Below are 11,688 nucleotides of genomic sequence, written 5' to 3' on the forward strand. Positions count from 1 at the left end.
ACACATATCCAAATGCTATCACTGTGGATTGCCTTTAGAGATGCATGTTACACACACTAGCAATTTGGATATATTGTTGTCCAGATCATTCATGTTGGACCAGAACTTATAGCCAAGTGGGCTGGGCTGAGATCTGTATCTTTGTCACCACCACTGAACTCCTTGCAACAGGAGTTCAATGGAGTGAAATGATTAAACTCCTAGCATTGTCTGGAACTTGCCATTGTCTGGAACTTGTCTCAGGTAAGGTCTCTGGGGGAAGCTAGGAGCTGAGCTCACATTTCCTCTTACAGAAAGTTTACAATAGTCATTGGTTATTGCTTTGCTACCCAGTGAATTACCTTGAGAAGACAGGGGACAATCCTGTTTTTCTCTGAGGAGATATTTGCAATGTAGAATTTAGAACGGATTGTTTATATCCCCTTGCTGTCTTTAGAATTACACCCTACATAGATGTACACAAAAGAAAATGATTTAATTGCTGTCTCACATATATAGCCTTGATTCTTCTATCCTAACACCTTTGACTTTTAACATTCTTGAAGACCAAGCAGCAGAAAGTCTGGGGACAAGAGAACATGCCCATTTGCAAGCTCAAAGATGCAGATTTGCTTTGGGAATGTCAATAGAACAATATTCTTCCCAACAACAATTATTAGGAGATGGAACCCAGATCCTGTTTACCCTGGACTGACCTAATATCCTGAACTAATATCAATAATTAGAAGACAGGATCTAGAGGGTAACAGCAATTGACACCTTTTGTGATCCAGGAAGGATGATGATATTTTGGATGATGACTCTATGGAGATCAAATGATGGAACAACTATAAGAAGGGAGCCCACCAGACAGAGTCAGCAAGCTTTGCCTAACCAGCAGATCTTCGCTCATGTGCACATCCCAAGTGCCTGCTGTCTAGCTGCGGAACTAACAGAGGCCTGAAACCTGCAGACAAGAGTCTGCTCAGTGATTCTTGCCGTGGGGCGAAGAATCAAGGGCTGACTCTGTCTGTGAAATCCAGTCCCAGCTTTTTCCATCTGAAGCCTCATCGTTCCCAAGCCTCGTATCCAAGCTGTCTACACTTGCTGCCCCATGTCAGACCCTGGTAAATATGCTGCTTCTACAGCCTTGGTTTCCACTTCCCTTCCCCCTTTCCCCTTTCCGCTTCCCTCTATTAACTCCTGATTCCCAAACATCCCATTCCTGTGCCTTCCTTACCTCCCCCCTTCCTCTTTCCATCTAGATCTGAATTGTGTTAGGTTTTAGGAAGATTTAATATTGACCGTACCTGCATCCACACACATGTGATAGTGAGGAAGACTGGGTTGATGTTATTACCAGCTAGAATTGAAATATTATTGGTAGTTCTGATAGATTGTTCTGTTTTCTGCTCAGTTAGGTTGATGCTGTTGCCCTTTTATACTCAACTAGTGATTTTTGGCCCGTTAAATAACAGGCGCTAGTGGAGTTGTGCACTCCGGGGCCCCCACCGCCATTCCCCCTCCCGCCGCCGCCAGCCTCCATGCCACGGCCAGTCTCCCCGGCTGGGCAAGGGCCTCAAAGTCTCCCCCCGCCAGGCTTCGGCGCCGCCGCCAAGCCTCGGCGGTGGCTCGCCACCTCGGCTGGCTTCCCCCGCCACCTCTTCACCTCGCCCGGCTTCGGCGGCGTGGCCAGGCCTCGGCCATGGCTCCGCCGCCGCCTCGGCCAGTTTCCCCCACCGCCTCTTCCCTGGCTTCGCGGGGCTTCCCCGGCTTCTTCACGGCGGCCGCTTCTGGCCTTTCCACGGCCGGGCAATCAACCGCCCAACATGGCCGCCTGGTGCTGGCGGTCGTGTCTCCCTCGGCATGTTCTGGGCATGCGCTCCGCGCATGCCCAGAAAAGCCAAGGGAGACACGGACACACGCCAGGCATTTGACATGGGCGCACACTTAGGCTTTTATTATAGAGGATAAAGCCAATTGGATTATTTGAGAGTGTTTTGGTTTTCTTTCTACTTTGGTGCCCAGACTGTACATGGTCACTGTATAAAGAACTGGTCACTTTGTGACACTGGACTGTGAAACAAGCCTAAGTTCTCTGCACACATAAAATTAGCATGTTGAGGGGAAGGCTAGGGTAGAACTTTTCTCCTTGATGTGGAGTGATTTTTTTCCTATGGAGAAGCATTCAGTCATGTGAGTCTTCACATGTAGCCTTAAGTGCTACAGTCCAGACCAGTGTTCTCTCTCATTTTTTTCATCTGTGTGTGGAATCAGGGGTGTAGCCAGCCTGCCAGCGGCCTGTGTGCGGCCACGGCGGATGCCCCGATAGCCCCTCCCCCCACGTCTGACATCAGACGTGGGGGGGCGTGGTCTGGCTCCCGAACGGAGCCTTGAGGCTCCATTCAGGAGTTGAATCTTAACTGCTGAAGGGGCCATACAGCCCCTTCGGGAGCTAAACTAAGGCTGGTGCTGCGTTCGCAGCGCAGCCCAGGAGCGGCTCTTGCCTGCAGGGAAGAGCTGCTCCTGGGCTGCATTGCGAACGCAGCGCTAGCCTTAGCTACTGAAAGGGCCGCACGGCAAATGCAGCACCAGCCTTAGTTTAGCTACCAAAGGGGCTGCGCGGCCCCCGCTCGGGAGCTAAAGTACCGCCCCCGTGTCTGACGTCAGATGCGGGGGGCATGTCGGGGCTGCTCTTGCGGCCCTTGATTGGTCACCGGCCTGGGTTCTTTGAATCCATTGGCCCAATGGTGGCTCCACCCCTGTGCGGAATAAGTTTTGTTCTGGGTGGCAGTATCAAGGCAGTGTGTGCACACATTCATTCAGAGTGTGATCCAAAATTAACTGAGTGGACATCCAAAAACTTGTGAGCGTGTGCACGCCTTAGAGGGAACACTGGTCCAGACATCAGTTTCAGTGAGAACAGGTTTGATGAAAGTGCCACTCATACCAAGTTCTGTGAGGGGATAATTAAAGCACTGGAATGGGAAAAGGAGGACCTGCCAAGTCAAGGGACACCTACAAACTACTTATCCCAGACATTGTTTCAGAAATCTGCAACCTGATCAAAAACCCTTACATTCTGTTTTTCACTGAGTAGCATCCAGATGGCCGGCCCATTGCAGCCAGATCCTTAGATGTAAGCAATAGTCTGAGTTAAGGCTGAGTGGAAGGAAGAGTAGGTGGATTTAAAAAAAAAAAGGAGGGAAACTGAAATATGGAGGGAGGAAGAAAAATGCCTGGATCTAGTCATGGCTCCTTAGCAGTCATGAAAGACAACAGTAAGCCTTACAAGTGAGACAAGGAAGGAAGTTGCAGTAGGAGTCCCGCCAAATGACACATGATGTAGGCGAACTGGGAATAAATATCTCATGGATTTTTTAAAAAATAATCTAAAAGTAGTTGTGGGACAGATTCACATCATTAGGGTAATTCCCATTACCCCACCTTAATCACCATTTCCTATCCCGCAACATTCATATCAGATGCGTTTCTTCTCTAAGCAAATAGCACCTTGGAGGAGGATTTAAGTCAGGGAAATGGCACAGGGGAAAGGGTTAAACCTTCCTTTTCCCAGTGACTCAATTCCAATTTTATCAATTGCAGCTGCTTCTAACTTCTAAAAAGTAGGAAATCCTATTCATAGATTTCCCACATCATGGCGCTTTCCAGATTAGACCTTGCAACGGGGTCACGATGTATCTCTGAAGTGTGCTTCTACGCTTCCTGTGTTGTGACACCACAATCCCCACGCTGACAGCAGGGTGCTGTTCACATTTCCGATGCCTTGTTTCAGATTTAATCGCAGTGATTTATTGTTATAACGCTGTGTTGTTTGTTTGTTTGATTTCTATACCACCTTTCCAAAAATGGCTCAGGGCGGTTTACATTAAAACAAACTAAAATCAGTTAACTATTAAAATCAAAAACTTTAAAAACAGCAAAAACCCATTATTAAAACAATTAACAGTTTGTAAAACCCTGTATGTCCGGCGTAAAAAGGTTGCTGTATTTTCCAGTTAGTTTTCGTGAGACTGCTCCCCCTGCTGGGCACTTTGCTATTTATGTTTTGAATGCAATTTGCCTGAACCAAGGCATTTTGAGCGGGTAATCTGGAAATGCCCTTGTCTGGTTTGTCCTTAAGAATGCAGCTAGTAAAGAGCATCTTTCCAAAACAGAAGCTCTCCCACTAAAGAAAGCAACTGCCAGGGAAGTATTTCAAACAGGGAAGGTCTCAAAACCTGAATGCCACTCCAGCTGACATCTTGATAAGATGTTTGAATATCCCAGCTAAAGTTGACCACTCGTTAAGCCAAAAATGCCAGAACAGATACTAACCACAGAGAAAACAAATTCATGTGGCTTTTTAAGTTCATTAGCTTATGTTTATAACTTAGCGAACCTGAAAAACAAAGTCACTGAAAACCTTTAGCAAACTTGAGTTTTGTATGTGAGGGCAGATCCTCGCAGTTAATTGTCTGGCCGCAACTGGAGTTGAGGGAGGATGCTACTCTTTTGCTCTGACTGCTATTGGCTGCTGGGGCTGTCCTTCAGTATAGCCCAGGCAGCCAGTTTCCCCTCCTCTCCGCAGCCAGTGAGACTGCAGAGCGGGATCTCTCCTGAACATCCAAATTCAGACAGAGAGCAGGGGGAGGGGGCGCAGAACCGTGGGTCCATTGGATCCACAGTTCCACATTACATGAGAATGCAGCCTCTGTGTAACAGAACCATTGATCAGAGTTTAAAACTGGATTTTAAAATATCAGGCACGTCCTGTCCATACTATGGTCCTTCAGTGCTGCTCTTGCATTGCTTTCCAAATAAGCTGGAGAAGGAAGTCCTGTTTGGCTTAAGAAAATGTGTCTAAGAGCACAGACAGAAAAGGTCTCCCCCTTTGGTGTGATTTTGTGGCTTTCTCCTGCTGCATTATTCAAAATTAGCTTCTCCTGTCCCTCTTTGCACTTTGGCCCTTTAGTTATTTTGTTCCCACCCTGCTCTCAAAGCAATCCCTTGGGCTGCCATATGGAAAAGAGGACAGGTCTCTTGTACCTTTAAGAGCAGCAGAGAAGGGAGATTCAGCAGGTGCAACTTGTCATGCAGGGGAAAATACAGGTGAGTACTGTCCTCTTTCCATATGACAGCTCTGGTAATCCCACCATTTGCTCATTTATGTTTCATTTTAGTTCTATTTGTGCAATTGCACTTTAGTTTTTAAAAAGAGCCAAATACAATATTTTTATTAGTACATTTGTGATTTTATGTATTAATATTTAAAAACAAGAAAGAAAATTGGCTACGAGGGAAAGGGATCACATGGCAGGAGATGCAACAAGGAAATTCATCACCATCTGCCTCGCACATGACTCTTCTGACCAGGAGCCTCAATAGGGCTTTGCTATTCCACACTGAATAGGCTGGTGCTGCAATTGTGTTCAAACCAGAAAAACTGTCATAAAAGAGGACAAAATGGAAAATATTAGAAAGTAATGATCTGGTAGTGAAATCATCTGAATTTTCTGTAATAAATTAATTAAGTAATGATGTCCACAGCAAACTGCTGGTGTGGAAGCAACTCCAATTAGTTTTGGTACAGTAGGGTTACATTCTTGCATGCACTCTGTGCACATCATCTAAATTGGCTCTTACATTCAAAAGGATGCAATAGGAGTCATTTTTCAAACTATTTTTCTTGTGTGTTGTCTAATCCCTAAAAAGCTTGCCTTTGTTAAATATTCTCAGACTTCCAACTCTATTTAGGATACAGTTATTGTCATGTATTGATCAGCTGATTTAAACTGATATTGTACATTACTAGATCTTTTAAAGATTGTTTCCAATTGGCTTATGCAGCCCTATAAACGAGTTGAACTTCCACAAGCAATTTAATGTTTGTCTCTGATTAGCAGCTTTCAGGTGGTGAAGCATGTTGTTTTAAAAGAAAAAGCAAATGTTATTCTTGCCAGTATTCTACTAGTCTTGACAATTGCAACTCTAGCAGTATCTTGTGCCAGGATTCAGTACACATATTTTCAGATGTGTTCTTAGAAAAAGCACTGAATGTCTGAGTATCTGAGTTTAGTGTTATCTTTGCCGTTTCTAAGAGTTATAGCCATGTCACCTTTCTAGGTGCAAATCTATCTATCTATCTAACTATTTAACATATTTTTATACCACCCAAAACTCAAATGCAGAATCATTGCTTCATCTTTAATAAGGACAAATTCAAGCTTTTAGAGATCAGGTTCTAGAGCAGTGTTTCTCAACTTTTTTGGAGTCATGGACCAGTACATTATTTGTGGACAGTTTCCCAGACCACCAGTTAGTAAGGGGGTTGCCCCCATCACCCACAACCCCCCCAGCCCCCCCCCAACAATTTCGGGCAGCTCTCTGGAGCTCATTTTCAGGCAGCTCTCACTGCTGGATAATGTTCATTTAGCTTCCTCAAGGGCTGCCTGGAAATGCGCTCCGGAGAACTCCAACCGGGCCAAATTTTTTTGGGGGGAGGGGGTGGTTTTTATTAGTGATGGCTCACTGACTGGTACTCAACACCTTGCAGACTAGCAACAGTCCACGGACCAGTGGTTGAGAAACACTGTTCTAAAGCATGTACAAGCTCTGTTTGCATATTCAACACAAGTACAATCTATGTGTGGTGTGTGCATTTACAGTTCAGTGTGCATGTACAATTATTCAAATGTCATGCTCTGCACACATACACTTCCTATCTTCACCCTGTATTTAAGGGGGCCTGTACCCAGGTTTGTTTTTAAATGAATGCATGAAGAGTTATTCACACAAAAAACTTGCACATGGATACAGGCACTTGTATGCATGTAGAACGCAATGTCTGAATAGGACTATATTGTCATGTAACACTAAGAGTATGAGTGGGAAAGTCAAATTTCACCTCAGCCATGAGGTGGCCTTAGATGAGTTACTATTTTCTCACCCTCAGTACCTCTATCTGTCAAATTCAGATAATAATACAGGGTGATTGTAAGGACTTTTGAAATACTGTATGTGAAATGCTTTGAACTTCTCAAATGAATGTGAAGAATTACTATCAAACAGGCAATTGGTCCCTGTTCACTGGAGGGTGTTTGCTAAGATATTAAAATGAAAGAATTCATGTTATTCTAAACCTTGAACTGTGTTTACTTCATTCTCAATTTAAGGGCACCAGAATTCTGCACTTTGCTCAGGGCTTAATTCTAGCCATCGCTCAGCCCTGTGATAGAAGTAGTACTAAAGAAGAACATGTGAATACGTGTAGCGTGTTTTGCTATAATCTCTGAGTAATTTAAGGCAATTCTTACACATCTGGGATTAGGTCACTGAGCAGAGCTTCGCTAGGTATACTTGAACCCTGGTACCTCCCCTCCTCCCCTCCCTCTCTCTCATTGACTTTCGCATTTGTTTTAACATGGGCATTTTAACATGACGAGCAAAATTGCTCAAAATAGTCCCATTAAAATTAAAAGGACCAGTGAGGCGAAGCAATGCCTAACTTGTCCTTTAATTGTAGTGGGAATACTTTGAGTAATTTTTCTCTTTGTCAGCTAGTGGCTGGAACAAATCATATGCTGACTGTTTTAAATCAACCTGCGATGGGAGTGCAGAATGGATCAACGTCTGAGGCGGAGGTTTCAGATTTGAGAACGAGGGTATCCCTTGCTGTTCGTGAGCAAGAAATATGCTCTCTTTATTCTTACTCTTAAGGGGGATTCCTCAAACGAGTTGGGAAACAGCATGGCCAGTCCAGAAAAGTGAGTGCGTGTGTATGTGCGTGTCCTCTGTATCATTCTGGACTCTCAAGTCCATACCCCCTTATGTTCCTTCCAATGACCAAGCACACCAAGGCCTGGCATCAGCAGTCAGCTAACTTAGGTGCTGACTGAGGGCCTAGGGCCATCAGTGGGTCCATGACTGATCCCTAAGGCCCTGGTGGAAAATGTTGGTGGTTGCCATCACAACAGCCAAGGAGTTCTCCAAGTTACTGTCATGATTGCCAAGGTAAGCTTCCCTGAAAACCTTTCAGGTGCTTATCTTAGCAGTGGTGGGGATGGGCCCTAACCACAACTTTTTCAATTATGCCATGCCAGGTGTAGCATTTTTGCCTTTCCTCACAACCTCACTAAACGGAAGCAAACCACCCAGAGATGTAAGTTTTGGGTGGTATAAAAATATGTAAAATAAATAAATAAACCTGCTCCCACCCCCGCTTCCTTTGTTTAGAGACAAAGACAGCCTATTTCAGTACCCATGTTTCAAACAAAGACCCCCTCTTTTACAAAAGAAGTCACTCTCTTTATCCCTTCAGACACCCTATTTGTGGAATAGCCCAGGAGTTCACTGGGGGAATAAGACGACACAAAATGAAGGGGGGAGGAAGATGTATAATTTAAGGGCAGGGTTATTGTTTTGTGTTTGGGTGGGTTTTTTTGGTCTTTGTATTGCAAAAACGTCTTATTTTCAATTAACTTTAATATGGAGGTTAATGAAAAGGGAACACAGAGAATCAAAAGGTGTTGTTGTTTTTAATGTGACCCTAAGGACAGTCCCACATGGTACAATCGATCTTCAATGGTCTGTAGGCTTTTGTAAATTTTTCCGACTCTTATTACTGCTGCCTTTAATGGCGCTGCAGGAGTAAGTAGGTAGAAGCTGGAGTCTGTATTGAAGAGTTTGTGAAAGAAAAGACCTTCCTCCACTGCCCTTGTTTCCCTCAGAGCAGCTTTAGGGTGCAAATACAGGGAAGATCACAGCTTGAACAAGGCAGCCCTGGGCATGTTGCCGATTGCAGGCTCAATCAACTGGCCAGACAGATTCAGTCGATGCATCTTTCTCATCAGAGTTTCCTGCCTAGAAATAATTGCACTAGTAGAAAAATCACTACCCTTCACCTTTCATTAGTAGCAGCACATGTTCTCCCAGCTGGATCATCTCCGTGACAGAAGATATATCTTTCCCCTTGAATCTATGCCTGATGAGAAAAATGCTTGGCCTGAACAACAGATATATATGGTACTAGGTCCTCAATCTGATCAGAACTGATTCTGAACAGCAAAGCACATGCCTCTAAACATTCCCAGGACAGTCTATTAGCTATTCTTCTTATCTGTTGGAGTGTTCTAGAACTCTTTAACATATCCCCCCCGTTCTTGCTCCTTTGCAAGTTAATCTGTCGAAGAGTTACTAATTACATGCTCCACTTGATCTTTCCAGATGCTCATCACAGCTTGCCTGGATGTGAAAAGAGCTGGACGCAAAAGAACTGCCAGGAAGCCCACGAGTTTCAGATATATTTTATTAAAGCAAATTAAATAAGAAAAAACTGTCACCATCAGAGCACTTTTCTCCCCCCTGGCTGTGTAAACGGAAGCAATTTATAAAGCCACAGGTGTAGCATTCAAGCCTGCTGGCATTTTCAGCAGCAGAGAAGCGTCAAGAAGTGATAGGTACAAAATACAAACTGGACCCCGACGGCAATACAATTGTTAAAAGGAGGCAGCGACAGTAGAAAGACGACTTGAAAACCATTTCAAGATTCACACATTGGCACTGGTATTTTTTTATTTTTATTTTTGTTAAAGACAGCAAGCTGCAAAGTGGCCCCAGGACCATCCTGCCTGCCCCCGCCCCAAGCACCACAACCGGAGGTATCGAAAACATGCTTTGCCCATCTCTCCATCTGCTGAAGGAGAACGTCTTAAGAGAGTTGGATGGTTTTTACAATCAACGTGGTGTCCTCTTCAGCTTCCCCCTCGCTTCCTCTGCCCCGCTCCCCTTTCTCTCTCCTGAAAACAAAGCAGCAAAGTTGGGAATGTTTCGTCTGTGCGCATTCGCACTGCTATTTACAGAGCGCTCACGCTCAGGCACAGCCACCCACACGGAATGAGAAGGCTTCCCGGCTTCGGCCTTCTCACTCCCCTCCACACACACACACACACACACACACGCACCCTCCATAGCACGACCCACCCTTTCGCAGCAGGCAAGGCGCGGTTGAGGGGTCAGCCTTTACCTCGCCATCAGCCGTGCAGAAGAAACGGGGGCCACTGTGTCCTGCCCAGTAAAAGCCCTGGGCTTCCTACTTAGGACAGCTGCCTCCTTCTTGCGATCGGGCACAGTCCCCCCCCCCACCACCACCACGGGTCCTTCTTGCGGAGGGGAGGGAGGAAGGCGTTCCAATAAAGGCAACAACGGCCACTTCTTCCAGTCCTGGCAGCGGTCGGCGCGGTTCATCGGACCGTTTTGACTTTCGGGCGGGGCGCGGGGGGGGGGGAGGCAGGGGGGTCAGTAAGGTCCCACCACCACCGCCTCCACCTCTTTGGACGGCCTCCTGTCCTTCACCAGAAAGTTGATCATGCCCTCGGACTTGATGAGCAGGTTGCAGCCCAGGAAGAAGATGCCGAAGACGACGGTGAGGGAGAGGACGCACATGACGGCGATCTGCACCACCCGCATGATGTAGAGGCTCCTCTCGTCCGGGGCGGTCACCACGAAGCCGTCGTCGGTCACCACCGACCTCGGCGTGAAGGATCGGATCGCCCGCTCCAACGAGTCGCTGCTGTTGGCCAGGAAGAGCCCCGCCACCTCGGTCTGATTCCCCAGCGAGGCGTTCATGGTCCCGGCTGGAGGAGGAGGAGGAGGAGGAGGAGGAGGAAAGGGCTGCGGGATGCAGGCACTGGCGGCGGCGGAGGAAAGCCGAACAGCTGCCCCGGCGGTGCAACTAGCCCAGCGAGCCTCATGCGGCGGCGGCAGAAGCAGGGAGACGCCGCAAGGACTTGTTGGCAGCCGGCTGCGCCTCGACGTCCCGGGCAGGCTGGCTGCCAGACGCGTGGAGTGATGTGGGGCTGCTGCTGCTGCTGCTGCTGCTGCTGCTCCTCTCCGAGGCTGGGCTCCCAACTGCCTGCTGCTCCTGATCGAACTTGCCCGTCCGGCTGCCTGGCCAAGCGGCTTCGCCCCGAGGAGCTGTGCTGGCGGGCAGAGGAGAGACTTCTGCAAGGAAAGGGCGCTGCGGGTCGGCTCAAAGGGAGGCTGCAGTCCTCAGCAAAGCAAGGCGCCGCCGAGAGGAGAGGCGCCTCCAGGAGAGCGCTCTGTGCGGGCAGACGCGGCCGTCCTCGGAGAAACCCAAGGAAGCCGGAGGGCAGCTGCCTGCCTTGGAGCCGTGGCAGAGCGCCGCGCGGGGGACGAGCCGACAGGCAGCAGCTCTGCAGCAGTAGCAGCGAGCGAATGGCCAGCCCGTGCCTCGGATCGCCTCTTTTGGCGCGCACGCAGCACAGGCGCTTGCAAACACCCCACCCCCCTCCCGTTCGGCAGCAGCGTGGCCAAAAAGAGAGACGGACGGACGGACGGGCGCCTCTTGGGAGGAGAGTCCAGAGGGCGAGGCAGGACTCGCACTGCCGAAGAAGACTCGTATCAATGGGTAGTCAGTCACACACTCCCTTCAGTCACTACTACGGGGGGTTCCAGTCCTCACCACTCCACCACCCATCTAAGCATCATGGCAAGGCATTCCGTGCCAGGGTGCGCGCGCGCCCTGATGGTGGCGACTCGGACAGAGTCGCTCCAAAGCGCGACCAGTCCAATCGGAGTGATCGTGAAGACGCGCCTTAGGTCACATCAGCAAGACCGCCGTGCTAGTCTACCCTGGTACTTCGCGGCACTGCAACTGTTCCGACACACTTTGTGTACTCACACAGTCAC

General features: G+C 47.8%; 1 protein-coding gene and 1 long non-coding RNA gene across 2 annotated transcripts; one reads left to right on the forward strand and one right to left on the reverse strand.

Annotated features, from left to right (window-relative positions):
• The first annotated feature begins 498 nt into the window (after nt 1–498).
• LOC128340169 (uncharacterized) lies at nt 499–9,319 on the forward strand. The gene is made up of 2 exons (XR_008313501.1): nt 499–1,106; nt 9,205–9,319. It is a non-coding gene; the product is annotated as an uncharacterized LOC128340169 (long non-coding RNA).
• RPRM (reprimo, TP53 dependent G2 arrest mediator homolog) lies at nt 9,270–10,727 on the reverse strand. The gene is made up of 2 exons (XM_053285014.1): nt 10,004–10,727; nt 9,270–9,776 (listed from the first exon to the last, which is right to left on the reverse strand). The coding sequence occupies exon 1, from the start codon at nt 10,603–10,605 to the stop codon at nt 10,276–10,278; it is 330 nt and encodes a 109-aa protein (XP_053140989.1). The 5' UTR covers nt 10,606–10,727; the 3' UTR covers nt 9,270–9,776; nt 10,004–10,275.
• Nucleotides 10,728–11,688: the final 961 nt, after the last annotated feature.

The sequence above is a fragment of the Hemicordylus capensis genome, chromosome 1, assembly GCF_027244095.1.
Source record: "Hemicordylus capensis ecotype Gifberg chromosome 1, rHemCap1.1.pri, whole genome shotgun sequence".
NCBI classification, from domain to species: Eukaryota; Metazoa; Chordata; class Lepidosauria; order Squamata; family Cordylidae; genus Hemicordylus; species Hemicordylus capensis.

Bases quoted from the DNA above. Each gene is read 5' to 3' on its own strand.
- RPRM (XM_053285014.1), bottom strand. From the start codon at position 10,605: ATGAACGCCTCGCTGGGGAATCAGACCGAGGTGGCGGGGCTCTTCCTG.